The 15,403-nt window shown below is 44.2% G+C and overlaps 1 protein-coding gene and 1 pseudogene across 1 annotated transcript in view; one reads left to right on the top strand and one right to left on the bottom strand.

The window, feature by feature from the left end:
- DEF6 (DEF6 guanine nucleotide exchange factor) overlaps positions 1-15,403 on the bottom strand; it is a 799,533-nt gene that overhangs the window by 412,367 nt on the left and 371,763 nt on the right. The window contains exon 7 of the mRNA XM_073575620.1: positions 4,483-4,591. Coding sequence (XP_073431721.1) covers positions 4,483-4,591 — 109 coding nt within the window. The remainder of the gene's footprint in view (positions 1-4,482; positions 4,592-15,403) is intronic.
- On the top strand, positions 7,070-8,790 carry LOC141089318 (polymerase delta-interacting protein 3 pseudogene; annotated as a pseudogene).

Genomic DNA, 15,403 nt, shown 5'->3' with positions numbered 1-15,403 from the left:
GACGCACCAGCGCACTGCGCAGTCTTGCTCCAGACAGAGTGATGCATCCCCCCCAAGAGATTGCGGTATGCGTAAGCACTGAACTAATTTGTCTAAATTGAAAAACACAAAAGAGAATGAAGCAAAAAGCAAAACATTGATCATTTCACACAGAACTCCAAAAATGGGCCAGACAAAAGTATTGGCACCCTCAGCCTAATACTTGGTTGCACAACCTTTAGCCAAAATAACTGCGACCAACCGCTTCCGGTAACCATCAATGAGTTTCTTACAATGCTCTGCTGGAATTTTAGACCATTCTTCTTTGGCAAACTGCTCTAGGTCCCTGATATTTGAAGGGTGCCTTCCCCAAACTGCCATTTTTAGATCTCTCCACAGGTGTTCTATGGGATTCAGGTCTGGACTCATTGCTGGCCACCTTAGAAGTTTCCAGTGCTTTCTCTCAAACCATTTTCTAGTGCTTTTTGAAGTGTGTTTTGGGTCATTGTCCTACTGAAAGACCCATGACCTTTGAGGGAGACCCAGCTTTCTCACACTGGGCCCTACATTATGCTGCAAAATTTGTTGGTAGTCTTCAGACTTCATAATGCCATGCACACGGTCAAGCAGTCCAGTGTCGGAGGCATCAAAGCAACCCCAAAACATCAGGGAACCTCCGCCATGTTTGACTGTAGGGACCGTGTTCTTTTCTTTGAATGCCTCTTTTTTTCTCCTGTAAACTCTATGTTGATGCCTTTGCCCAAAAAGCTCTACTTTTGTCTCATCTGACCAGAGAACATTCTTCCAAAACGTTTTAGGCTTTTTCAGGTAAGTTTTGGCAAACTCCAGCCTGGCTTTTTTATGTCTCGAGGTAAGAAGTGGGGTCTTCCTGGGTCTCCTACCATACAGTCCCTTTTCATTCAGACGCCGACGGATAGTACGAGTTGACACTGTTGTACCCTTGGACTGCAGGGCAGCTTGAACTTGTTTGGATGTTAGTCGAGGTTCTTAATCCAACATCCGCACAATTCTTCATAATGCCATGCACACGGTCAAGCAGTCCAGTGTCGGAGGCATCAAAGCAACCCCAAAACATCAGGGAACCTCCACCATGTTTGACTGTAGGGACCGTGTTCTTTTCTTTGAATGCCTCTTTTTTTCTCCTGTAAACTCTATGTTGATGCCTTTGCCCAAAAAGCTCTACTTTTGTCTCATCTGACCAGAGAAGATTCTTCCAAAACGTTTTAGGCTTTTTCAGGTAAGTTTTGGCAAACTCCAGCCTGGCTTTTTTATGTCTCGAGGTAAGAAGTGGGGTCTTCCTGGGTCTCCTACCATACAGTCCCTTTTCATTCAGACACCGACGGATAGTACGGGTTGACACGGTTGTACCCTTGGACTGCAGGGCAGCTTGAACTTGTTTGGATGTTAGTCGAGGTTCTTTATCCAACATCCGCACAATTTTGCGTTGAAATCTCTTGTCAATTTTTCTTTTCCGTCCACATCTAGGGAGGTTAGCCACAGTGCCATTGGCTTTAAACTTCTTGATGAAGACTGCACATGGTAGACACAGGAACATTCTGGTCTTTGGAGATGGACTTGTAGCCTTGATATTGCTCATGCTTCCTCACAATTTGGTTTCTCAAGTCCTCAAACAGTTCTTTGGTCTTCTTTCTTTTCTCCATGCTCAATGTGGTACACATAAGGACACAGGACAGAGGTTGAGTCAACTTTAATCCATGTCAACTGGCTGCAAGTGTGATTTAGTTATTGCCAACACCTGTTAGGTGCCACAGGTAAGTTACAGGTGCTGTTAATTACACAAATTAGAGAAGCATCACATGATTTTTCGAACAGTGCCAATACTTTTGTCCACCCTCTTTTTTATGTTTGGTGTGGAATTATATCCAATTTGGCTTTAGGACAATTCTTTGTGTTTTTTTCATTTAAGACAAATTAAATGAAGATACTAATACCAAAGGATTTGTGTTTGCAATCATTTTCAGGAAGAAACTGAGTATTATCTGACAGAATTGCAGGGGTGTCAATACTTTTGGCCATGACTGTACCAGGATTGGGGGGTGAGGGGACCATGTATACCAGGAAAGGGGGTAAGGGGACCATGCATACCAGGATTAGGGGGTGAGGGGACCATTCATACCAGGATAGGGGGGTGAGGGGACCATGCATATTAGGATAGGGAGGTGAGAAGACCATGCATACCAGGATTGGAGGGCGAGGGCACCATGCATACCAGGATTGTGGGGTGAGGGGACCATGTATACCAGGAAAGAGGGGTGAGGGGACCATGCATATTAGGATAGGGGGGTGAGGGGACCATGGATACCAGGATTGGGGGGTGAGGGGACCATGCATACCAGAATTGTTGGGTGAGGGGACCATGCATACCAAGATTGGGGGGTGAGAGGACCATGCATACCAGGATCGGGGGGGTGAAGGGACCATGCATACCAGGATTGATGGGTGAGGGGACCATGCATAACAGGATTGGGGGGTGAGAGGACCATGCATACCAGGATTGGGGGGTGATAGGACCATGCATACCATGATAGGGGGGTGAGGGGACCATGCATTCCAGGATTGGGTGGTGAGAGGACCATGCATACCAGGATAGGGGGGTGAGAAGACCATGCATACCAGGATAGGAGGGTGAGGGGACCATGCATTCCAGGATTGGGTGGTGAGAGGACCATGCATACCAGGATAGGGGGGTGAAAGGACCATGCATGCCAGGATAGGGGGGTGAGGGAACCATGTATTCCATGATTGGGTGGTGAGAGGACCATGCATACCAGGATAGGGGGGTGAGAGGACCATGCATTCCAGGACTGGGTGGTGAGAGGACCATGCATACCAGGATAGGGGGGTGAGAGGACCATGCATACCAGGATTAGAGGGTGAGAGGACCATGCATACCAGGATAGGGGGGTGAGGGGACCATGCATTCCAGGATAAGGGGGGTGAGGGGACCATGCATACCAGGATAGGGGGGTGAAGGGACCATGCATTCCAGGATGGGGGGGTGAGGGGACCATGCATGCAGCCTTTCTTGCACTCCTTATGTCACTACCCCGACTTGACATGTTCATGATATGTCAATAAATCAGTGAAACTTCCATCTCGATGAGTGCGACCTTTTCTCTTTGCATGGATTCCCAGGATTGACTGTTTCCAGGTCTGGCACCCGAGATTCCCAGCTGCTGGGCTTCTGCATGCCGTACATCATTTGAAGTTACACGGTAACAGCGGTGCCGTCCGCTTTTTATCTTGAGTTTTGTAAATTAATATTTGATATAAACCCTTTGCCTTCAAAAGAGATACCGTAATTCTCATTTTTAATGGAACCTGTCAAGGAGGATTTTCCAAACATGTTGGAAAACTAACCACACATGATCTTTGTATACAGGATTGCACAAATCCTTCTATCTCTTTTTGTAATCTCAGATAGACTTGATGATGTTGAGATCAGGACTTTATGGGGGCTTGTCAAAGGTCACATACCATGGAAAGATTGAGCATTGAGCATTGAGCACAGTAACAAGACACAAGGAAGGTGTATTGCATCCAGGCTCGGACTGGCCCGTCGGGGAACAGGGGAATCCCCCAGTGGGCCCCTGTGCAGATCTGGGCCCCCATCCCCACTGTATGGGCAGTACTTGGCATAATTCACTCTGTACAGAAAAAAAGAAGCAAATCCTCAATCGTAAACCAAACTACTCAGTTTATTTTTATATAGAGATATAGATACATTTGTGAAAGTGGGTGGTGTAATATTTGTACGCAGGTGAAAAGTGGGCCCCCCTGAAGGCAATATTACTGGTGGGCCCTTGGCACCCCAGTCCGACACTGCATCAGCAAATCAGCAAGGTCTCTTGCAGGCAAAGATTTCAAACAAACTGGGGTTTCATGATGTTTTGTTCAAACTCTGTTGAAGAAATGCCAAGCAATGGGCACTCTGAGGACCACTGATGAGTGGTCAACCAAGGAAACTGCAACAGATGAAGACATCTGAATGCATACTCCATGAATCGAGTGTATTTATGAGGAAAGCGCTCTCCCGCCTCTCTTTGCAGTGACATACAGGTCAATGTTTAATCACCATCCTGAAACACGGGGAGAGATGAGGGTAACCCTCTCCTCATATAGTCACCATTTTTGTGTTCTGTGTATCCTTTTCCTACTCTTAGACACCAATTTGCTCACATTCACTGTTTTTGTGCTGTCAGGCACCTGTAGCTGTTACATGCTGCCTTTACAACATTATAATATCTATCAGGTTCATAGTGACAGTAAAGTCTTTAAACACATGATACTGTGTTTAAAGAACTTGTTGTCACTATGCACCTGATAAGAGTTCTAATATGTATATAATGAATACATTTATTACTTCTCAACTAATTTATCAGCCGTCTATTAAGCCGTCATCTTAATAGATTGATTATATTTGTTATTTTCTGTGTTTACTTAAAATATGCATAACTGCACCTGTTACCCATTCTTGTCTGTGCTTGGTATCAGACGCACTCATTTCATAGGTTTTTGTGGACGTTTTCACACAAAACATACAACGGCGACCATCCTTATCTGGGAAAACCTATGAAAAGAAGATTAAAAAGTCTCAAAAGATAAGATACTGAAAGAGAATTTTCTGAGAGCTGACATTCCGCTGCATCATCAATAAGTGTGTGTATCCAACACAGCTATCAGCAGTAAAGTTTTTAATTATAAAAAATCAGTAGCTACAACATAAAAATACACGTTATTTCTTTGCAACGTGCTTTTCTCACAATGCACTCAAAGACTTCTAGACTTACATCACATGTTCGAAATAAAAATAAAAGATGATCTGTCACAAGATTTTATAATACTGGATACATATATATACATACATTATAAATGGATACATTTTTAGAGGACAGGGACTCATTTGGTGACTTTTTTACATTTTTTTTACCTAAATGCAGAATTAGGGTGAATCTGTCAAATACCTTGTTCTGACAGCAAGATCTGTAACCCTTATCCTTCATCTTCTGAAATCTTAGCTGAATTATGACCTCAACAATGATAATTTTTTTTTATGTCTGCACCTCCACAGAGATATAGATTTCAGTCAAAGGAGAGAATTTACATAAGTTCCCATACATATGAAGACTTTAGTCTAAGTGAGGACTGGCATTAGGGAAAACGAAAAACGCCTTAACGTGGCTTTCGGGTACACATAAATTGGCTATTTTATGCTCTAAGCTTTCTCAATTTTTTATATTTCTAATGCAATTCATTTTTCATATTTGACGTTTGCATGCTATGGCGCTACAGTATGCTTCCTTTTTTGTTTGAGTGTGTATGAGTTGGTGACTCTAGGTTAAGCACCTGTTCACATTTAGTTTATGCTTGGATGTGACGGTCAGTTTTTTGTGCACTCCGCCTTTTAGCCGCAGGCGTTTTTAATCACAGCAGGGCCACCACCCCTCCACAAAGAAATACATTTCAGTCTAAGGAGAGGATTTACAAAAGTTCCCATACAGATGAAGATTTTAGTCTAAGTGAGGATTGGTAAGGTTAGGGTCCTGGAAAACGAGAAACGCCTTACCGTGGCTTCCAGGTACACATAAATTGGTCATTTCATGCGCTAAGCTTTCTCAATTTTTCATATTCCTAATGTAGTAATGCAATTGATTTTTCATATTTCATGCTTGCATGCTATGGCGCTACAGAGTGCTTCCTTTTTTGTTTGAGTGTATATGAGTTGGTGACTCTAGGTTAAGCACCAGTTCACATATAGTTTATGCTTGGATGTGACGATCAGTTTTTTTTAAAATTTGATAAGTGACGCAATTCACTTATCAGAGCTCTTGCCTGCTGTTTTCCTTTTTTCTTTTTCACCCCCCCTTGTGCCACCCCCGTGCACACATTCAGCAGCCGCCGAACTTTGATAAGTGACACAGTTCACTTATCAGAGCTTGTGCCTGCTGTTTCACACTTTTCTTTCTCACCCCCCCTTACGTCACCCCCGTGGGCACATCCAGCAGCCTCCAAACTTTGATAAGTGAAACAGTTCACTTATCAGTAGTAATGAGCGAGCACTAAAATGCTTGGATGCTCGTTGCTCGGGTCGAAAAAATTGCAATGCTCAGCTACTCAACCCGAGCAACGAGCCCAATGTAAGTCTATGGGTAAGCCTTTGAACCCACGTACTGGATGGCCCCATGAAAACCAAGTTCACATTATTTATTTGGTACTCTGATACTGTTTTCTTATGCACTGAATGCAAGGCCTGCCCTGCCCCAAAGTTACATTCACCCCAATAACCCCTTGAAAACACGTACTGGATGGCCACAGGAAAACCAAAGTCACATTATTCATTTGATACTCCCATACTGTTTGCTTATGCATTGCATGAAAGGCCCGCCCTGCCCCAAAAGTTACACGCATCTCAATAAGCCTTTGAACCCACATACTGGATGGCCACATGAAAACCAAGTTCACATTATTCATTTGGTACTCCCATACTGTTTGTTTATGTATTGAATGCAAGGCCTTCCCTGCACCAAAGTTACATGCACCCCAATAAGCCTTTGCACACGTACTGGATGGCCACAGGAAAACCAAGTTCACATTATTCATTTGGCACTCCAATACTGTTTGCTTATGCATTGAATGCAAGACCTTCCCTGCACGAAAGTTGCATGCACCTCAATAAGCCTTTGAACCCACGTACTGGATGGCCATATGAAACCCAAGAAACCATTATTATGAATTTTCTAAGTCACATAAAGTTTGCCCATGATGTTAATACAAGGCTTGCCCCAAATTTGCATGCACTCCAATCCTCCAAGGAAGAAATGTTGAGGATGGTCTCCAAAAAATGTGTTTCCAGTATAAAGGAGTGGGTCTCTTATACTTGCAATGCCCATACACTAAGTGTATTTGCTGACAAACATTTCTCCCTGGTGGGGTACATATCAACATACTGTGTCAACATTTTTTTATGGACATCATAAACACCCTTAAAAACAAGAATATGGTTTCCTAAACAGTTTCTGCTGGGAAGGTGCAGGTTTGTAGCAGAAATATGGCGTACGTGTCATTAGATGAAGTGATCAGGAAAAGGGGCATGGTGATGGTGGGAATAAGAACGTACAGGATTAATAACAAGGGGACTGTGGGAGGTATGAGATCCAGGATTCAACCTTTAATTATTCGTTGTTTACCCACCACCAATTACCGGAATGCATTTGATGCCCATCAGAAGATAGCTGTAACAGATGCGCGTCTCAAACTAGGACTAAAAGATGCCTGTGAAAAATTGGTTGCCAAAAACAAATGTTTCCGTATAAAGGGTAAAGGGCATGATGCTCGTGAGATGCTGAATTCTAGAAAGCAGCAGAGCAGTGTTGGAGGACAACTAACCAAACTGATGGATGCTCGTGAAAAACTAAGGTTAAAGAGGAATGCACCTGCCGTAACTATCAACTCACACGTGGCACAAGGTTCTTCATCTTCACCCATAAATATTACCAAGACCATCAAAATTTCACAGCCAAAAACTATTTTTTCAGGTGTAATGAACAATGTTAAAGGAATGCGAATAAATGTTGTTAACCCCGAACCAGGGAAACCACAGATTTCCTCTTTACAAGATATGGACGGTGATGGTATTGATGACGACTTGGAACTTTCCCACATCCCCACCAAGAAGATGAAAATCGCAGCTGCCAACACTGTGTAAAAAAGGCCGGGAATGTCTGGAAATTCATTTTCTCCTGGGCAAACTTTACCTCTTACTAAAGTGGTACAGAATAATGCATACAGAGCTCCCATGTCTACTCAGCACGAGACTTCGCCACCTTTAGTGTACCCAAAGGCTGTAACCAACGTGTCATGGGAACTTGTCACAAATGAGGACAGTTCTTCAGTAGGGCCGACTCCAAGAGCCTGTCTTTAGCCCTTTAGAAGACAAAAAATGACCATTAATAATTTGCATCCAATAGTCGCAGGAGAAGATATCATGTAGCTTTTATGTGTATATGATGCTTTGAAGCTCGCCCGCTTGTTGAGTTACGGAGTTGCAGAGGTTGTGTTTATAAGAAAGGAAGATGCAGTTGGTGTCTACAAAAAATTCAACAGATACCTAGATGGACAACCAATGAAATGCAATCTTCATTTGAATGGTAGTGTGATATCATCAGACCAGCCCATCCTTCAAAGATTAAGTAACACCCCATCAAATAAGGAAGGTGAATCTAGAACAAACACAACCTCCTCCTCCAGCTGAAGTTGATCCTGATACTATCTTAAAAGCACTCTAAATCCCCACGGTCATCAGCAGTCATCCAACCAACTGCATTTAAGATTAAGCTCTGATGATACCAACACAAATTGGAGATTGTAATTAGAGAGATTCCCAAGTCACATATGGGCCCAGAGACTCCTTAAAAAAAACCTTAATTTTCTTTCTTGTGTTTTGTTTAGCGCTGATCATCAGCAGGTAGTTGATGTTTGAAGGAGTCTGAGACATTGGACAATCAATCCTGTTCCCAGCATTGTATTTCAGTTCACCTTCATTGTGGGCAGTTGCATTATTGCCTCAAGAATTTCCGATTTACCTTTGCTCTAGTATTCTGATCCAGCATGATTATTGTTCTACTGTTATGTCAAGGGAGGCTAAATGTTGAATAACTTGTTTAAATTTCTTCAGTAATCTGGCTCTGCTTAAAAGATAATCTTTATTGTTTTGTAGTTTTAATATCTGGATTCTTCCAAATGGATATGAAGACCTGCATATTTCAGTAAATGGGGGGGGGATTACTTAGTGTCCACTGACTGTGTTCTGGACAAAAAAAAATTATGCCTAATTAATGTATCACACTCTGAAAATGTCATCCAGAACTCTACAATCTTAGACAATAATTATTGCTGTGCGGCTGAAGCATGTTGTGATATTTGTAATCTAAATACAGAGAAATGCTGAAGAGAAGTAGACCACGCTAATAGTGATCTAAATACTGAGATATGTACAGAGGAATGCTGGGAGGACACAGATTGTGGTTTTCAACTTCATCTGCATTTACAAATTTGTATTTAATGCTGGTAAAAAAAAAAAATTCTCGAGTGTAGGCAGGGTGCAGTGCCATACCACAACTATCTATTTGCTCTATCTGTACAACCCTATTGTTTTTTTAAAATTGATATTTATTTGAACTCCTCATTGGGAAGGGGGGCACAAGAAAGGATAGGTGAACTCTGCTGATACTACAAACACCCCTTTGAAAACAATAATATGGCTGTTGCATCACGGAACACGTTCACTCTATTTATCTAGTAGTGGTGTCGGAAGAGATGTGGAGCATGGCCTCCTAAAAATGTTTTCCCAGTTGAAAGGACCAGGTCTCCTATACTTGTAATGCCTATACACTAAGTGTTTGGGTTGCCAAATATTTCCCCCTGGGGGGAACACCTCAACATACTGTCTAAACATTTTTGGAACGGGCATAAACACCCTTGAAAAAAATTACTTGGCTGTTGCATCACTGAACACATTCACTCTGGTGATCTAGTGGTGGTGTCAGAAGAGATGTGGAGGATGGCCCCCTAAAAATTTTTTCCCAGTTTAAAGGAGCGGGTCTCCTATACTTGTAATGCCTATGGCTGCCAAACATTTCCCCTTGAGGGGTACACATCAACCTAATGTGTAAAATTTTTAATTATGGGCATCAAAAACACCCTTTAACACAATGACGTGGCTGTTGCATCATGGATCACGGTCACCATGGTGATCTAGTGGTGGTGGCTGATGAGGATGAGGAGAAGGAGGAGGATAACAACAAATAGGCAAAATCAGGAAGTATATACACATGTGTGGGTGCAAAGAGGTGCATGGGAATACACCTCCCAAAAAATTTACTGGATTTGAGTTAATGTTTCGCTGTTATCATTCGGTGGTGTAAAGAAGTCTGGCCCAATCAAGCCCTTGTTCATTTTTTTAAGAGTTAGGCCTCTTTCACACATCAGGTTTTCGCCGTCAGGCACGATCCGGCGCTTTTGACAAAAACCGGATCCGGCGAAATGCAATGCCGGATCCGGTTTCCCCCCCATTGACTTGCATTAGAGCCGGATCGAGCCGGATGGCCATGCGTTTCATCCGATTTTCGCCGGATCCGGCAATGTGACGCGATCCGTCGTCTGGAAAAAACGGCTACTGTAACGTTTTTTGTCTCCGGCGAAAAAGCCGGACACGCCGGATCCGGCGTGTCCGGCTTTTTCATACAATGAAAGCCTATGAGTGCCGCAATGCGCCTGATCCGGCGACAGCCGGATCCGGTGGCCGGATCCGTTTTTTTTGGTCTGAGCATGCTCAGTAGCTCTGCCCACAAGACATATATAAAAGCAAGACAGTGGGAACCTCAGCCACACCCAACATGCCACCCAAGCCAAGAACCAGGAGCAGGAGAAGGCAGGAGACATCTGCAGCAGCACCATCAGCACCACCCCAAATGGAGCAGCATGCTGAACAACGGGAGGGGAGTCCAGCAGCAGATGAGAGACGGTAATTATCAAATCCCCCATTCCTCCAAACTAGGGCTATGGAATATCAAGATATTCATTAGCCCTTTGTTTCTCTTTATTCAACAGCCGCCCAATAGATGCAGCAGCAGCAATGGCAGCAGCAGGAACACCACCCACAGCCATGGAGTCTGGCCAGCAGGAAGACAGCACATCTTCTTCTGGGAGCCCTCCCTCGCATCGTCAGCATTTGACGGTAAGTTTTTATTTCCAAAATCCATCATCTCTGTAATATATGTCTATTCATTGCCTTTTATTTCAAAACAGGAATCACAAGATGAAGAGGAGCTCCCAGAAGAAGAAGGAAGGGGTGGACAGACACTTGGAGTGGGCTCACAATTGGTAAGTTTTTTGCATCAAACACAGAAACACAACATCACACTACACACAACACATAGAAAACAATGTTCTGCAGACCACACACAGCAAACAAATGCCTACATCCAAAGACATAACATTTTTTGTTTTCTTCTCTAGTCTTCCCAATCTGGTGCTCGGCCAAGAGGTCCTCGCAGTGCCTCCCAGGGTCGTCGGCGACAGCAATGCGGCGGTCACCAGCGTGTAAGTATAAATATTTTTGCTTTTTTTTTTTGCACTTTTTATTTCATTTCTTTTGTGGAGGCTAATTATGTTATTTTTGTCTTTTTCTTTAACAGCCTTCACAGCGTGCTCCCGACTCTGACGGTGAGGATGGAGGAATCGATGTGGACCACCTCATCGATCTCGTCAGAGAAAGGGAGCCGCTCTGGAATATGGCTGACCGCCGCCACGCTGACCTTATCGTTACCCGACGACTCTGGGAGGAAATCTGTTCGCTCCTTGTGGACCGCTGGGAGGACCTCGAAGCTCGGGCCCAGATTAAAGAGCGTAAGTATATACAGTACCGGTTGCTTGATTTAAACCAGTGTTTCCCGAACTCCAGTCCTCGTGGTCCCCACGGATCATGTGTTCAGGATTTCTATTTACTTTGGAAATCCTGAAAACATGACCCCTGGGGACCATGAGGACTGGAGTTTGGGAAACACTGATGTTGTATACTAACCACTTTGTCCTTTCTCGTTTCAGGGGAGAGAATTGTGAAGCGGTGGCGGTCTGTGAGGGATCGTTTCAAGAAGGAGTTCAATAAAGAGATGCGGGCCCCGAGTGGATCTGGAGGACGCAGGAGCAAGTACAAGTACGCACGAGCCCTGTCGTTCCTCCGGGATACAATGCTCACCAGAAGGTAAATATTACACACCACATGTGACAAAAAAATGTTTAGATGTAACTTTTTTTTTTTCAGCCAGGGCCATACCATGTCACTATTTTAATTGTTTTTTTTTCTCTTTATTCCACAGCACGGTGAGCAGCACGATTGGACCCTTCTGAGGCGATCCCTGAGGAGACCGGCACCGAGGGACACTTCGACCGCCCCGGTACATCTGCACCTTCCCAGCCTTCCCACACATTCGACCCATCTGTCCCATCCACCAGCACAGGAGCATCGTGGCCACCTACATTACATGAAGCTGCTGGTGAGGAGATCGCTTTCCCTTTACCCCACCCTTCTGCCCCTGCCACCTCTAGTACACCTGCGGGTACTGGGCGGCAGCGACAGAGGGGTCAGGAAAAGAGTTATGCGCCAGAGTTCTTGCATCTGAATGCATCTTTCCAGAACTGTCTAAAAGTCTTGTCAGAGCAAATCTCCGCAGGCTTTCAGCAGATCAACTCCAGCATTCTGGAGGTGAAGACACTTCTGCAAACCATGCATTCAGAAGCAAGATCTTCGCCAAACCACACCTTTTTCAGGTCTGTTGTGGAGCGCATGGCAACACTATCTCCTACCCAGCAGATGCATGTAATGCATTCGTGCCACGGTGCTCTACAGCAGGTTACCTCCCAACCTCCACCTCCCACCACTGTAGTTCCTCCACCTGCACCCTCTCCAGCCACTTTCCATCCTCCTCCTCCTATTACATCTGCACCCCCTCCAGCCACTTTCCATCCTTCCCCTCCTATTACATACCAGCAACCTCCCCAGTACCAGACATCTCCCCACTTCCAGCAACCTGCCCCGTACCAAACTCCTTTCCCGTACCAAACTCCTTCCACGTACCAAACTCCTTCCACGTACCAAACTCCTTCCCCATACAACTTTCCATCAACATCATCTGCCCCTACAGTCCCTGCCCAACCCTCCACTCCACCGCCCACCACCTCTTCTGCCTCCCACATGTCCACCCATTCTGTAGCTTTTTCCACACCATCACCTCTAACTGTTCCTTCCCCACCACAATCCCAGTCCTCTCTCCACACTCCCATTGTCGAAGTGTCCCGCAGCCCCTCCAGCAGTATTTCCACCCCACACTACACAGATTTATGATGTGTTTTGTAATAAAAATGCCCAGTTGGTTTCAAACCTTTATTAAAAAAGTTTTTTAAACTTTAAAAACAGTTTACAAAAAAAAATATTGTAAATAAAAGTTAAATTATTGTTTACACTGGTTGTCTGTCATTTCTTTCTGCGGCGAAATATGTTTAAAAAAAAGGTTAAATACAGGGTATTTAAAAGGTAAAAAGGTATTCAAAACCAGGTATATAACTGTGGGTAAATTTTAGCTTTTTGCCACAGTTGTGTTCCTGGTTGTGTTTGAAGCAAAGTATTTCACCTAAAAAGTTGTGTTTATTGTTGGTGATTTCCTAACAATGTACACAACTTTTGTTAAAAGGTGAAATACTTTGCATAAAACACAACCAGGTACACACCTGTGGCCTAAAGCTAAAAATAGAGACCATGACAAGATAGCCAACTTTGGTTGGCAAAGGTATATACTGTTGCTACAGAAGGTACACAAGTTTGGTTAGGGCACAAATCTTTCACACTCTGTCATCCTGCCAGTGTACTCTGCCTTGAGGTGACATAAAGTATAGTGCAAAATTGTCCCTCATTACTGAAACCGTCACAGAACTTCTAGTGGTAATGTCATGGTAATCTTGCAAGGTGGTTTCTTCAGAGGTGTCCTCAATGGAAATGGGTTCCTTGCAGATAACAAAATTGTGGAGTACCACGCAAGCTTTGATCACCTCGTCAACAGTTTCTGTCTTGAGGTTGATCGCAGTCAATAGGACCCGCCATTTGGCTGTCAGAATACCAAAGGTACATTCAACCATTCTTCTTGCTCTTGTGAGGCGGTAATTAAAAATGCGTTTTGGTCTTGTCAATCCTCTGCTAGAGTACGGTTTCAAAAGGTGTTCTGACAGCTGGAAGGCTTCATCCCCTACACAGACAAATGGCATAGGTGGACCAGATGTTTGCGGCAGCGTTCTAGGTGGTGGGAACTGGAAGGTGTTTCCATACAGTTTACGCCCCATGGCAGACAGTTTGAAAACTTGAGAGTCATTGGAGCGGCCATAGGCCCCAATATCAACAGCAATAAATTTGTATTCCGCGTCAGCGATGGCCATGAGGACAATTGAAAAATATTTCTTGTAATTGAAATATTCCGATCCCGATCAGGCTGGCTTTACAATGCGGATATGTTTCCCGTCCACAGCGCCCAAGCAGTTGGGAAACTGACATATCTGTTGAAACTTGTCAGCAATTTCAATCCACCTCTCTGTTGTGGGCTCTGGTAAAAACTCTTCAGCTAAGGAGTCCCACAGTGCACGGCATGTGTACTTCACTATTCCAGATATGGTGGAAATCCCGAGTCTGTACTGGAAATGCAGTGACGAAAGGGATTCTTCAGTTGCAAGAAATCTGTGGGGAATTAAAAAACAATAAATTAGTTTTAAATCACAGCATTACATACCAAAACTCAGCTATAACACTTGGAGATACAAACTACCACCAAGAAGATTGCAGTGAAAGTGTGCTCTGATGCGATCACATCCAATAAATGTGGCTTACCTTAAAGTCACCATCAGACGCTCTGCAGGTGAAACAGAGAAGCGGCAATAGGTGTCCGCTTTTCTTATGAGGTGTGCAATGCGCTCCACCAAGTAATCAAAATTCTCCATTTTCATCCGAACATATCCAAAAAATGTATCCGGGTTTCGTCGAAGGTCCATGCAGAGTGTAGAATAGACCCCACGCGTCATTCTCTTGGCTGTGATGGGGTGGATCCACAAACGTCGTCTATGATGCCTGATGCGCTGCTGTCTCGCTCTCTCCTTCTCCAGAACAATCACCCTCAAACGATTCGCCTCCGCTATAAAATCCGCCAAATTCTTCAAAATATTTCCAATCACAACATCCATCTTCGCCAGTAACTTGCTCTTCTCTCCAACCTGCACTTTCTCCTCTACAACCTGTCAAAGAAGGGCTGTAGGAACACGCTATATATAGTTTTCCAGTAGCCAATCCCGTTCGGAAGGCCACAAGGGTCAATTTTAAAAACCGGATCCGGCGTAATCCGTCGAAAAACGGATAGAAAAACGGATGAACCGGATGAGACGGATCCGGTTTTGTCTGTCAAGAACAAGACGGATCCGGCAGAAAACCGGATCCGTCACATCAGGTTTTACAAAACATTTGCCGGATCCGGCGTTCCGGCACGACGCCGGATCGCGCCTGACGCCGAAAACCTGATGTGTGAAAGTAGCCTTACCCTGTCAGCATTTTCAGTTGACAGGTGGATGGGCTTATCAGTTATAATTCCACTAGTGGCACTAAAAACCAGCTCTGACAAAATGCTAGCAGAAGGGCAGGCCAGGACCTCCATGGTGTAGAGAGCCAGTTCAAGCCACATGTCTAGCTTGGACACCCAATAATTAAAAGGCACAGAGGAATCACAGAGGATGTTGTGTCTCTCTCACCTGTACTCTTTGGTTGTCCAAAGAACTGTGACCTCTGCTGCCAACA

This window comes from Dendrobates tinctorius, unplaced genomic scaffold, assembly GCF_039654945.1.
Source record: "Dendrobates tinctorius isolate UK_male_01 unplaced genomic scaffold, ASM3965494v1 ptg000045l, whole genome shotgun sequence".
NCBI classification, from domain to species: Eukaryota; Metazoa; Chordata; class Amphibia; order Anura; family Dendrobatidae; genus Dendrobates; species Dendrobates tinctorius.
Note: the sequence above shows the minus strand (reverse complement) of the source record. Positions and strands in the feature narration are given on the sequence as shown.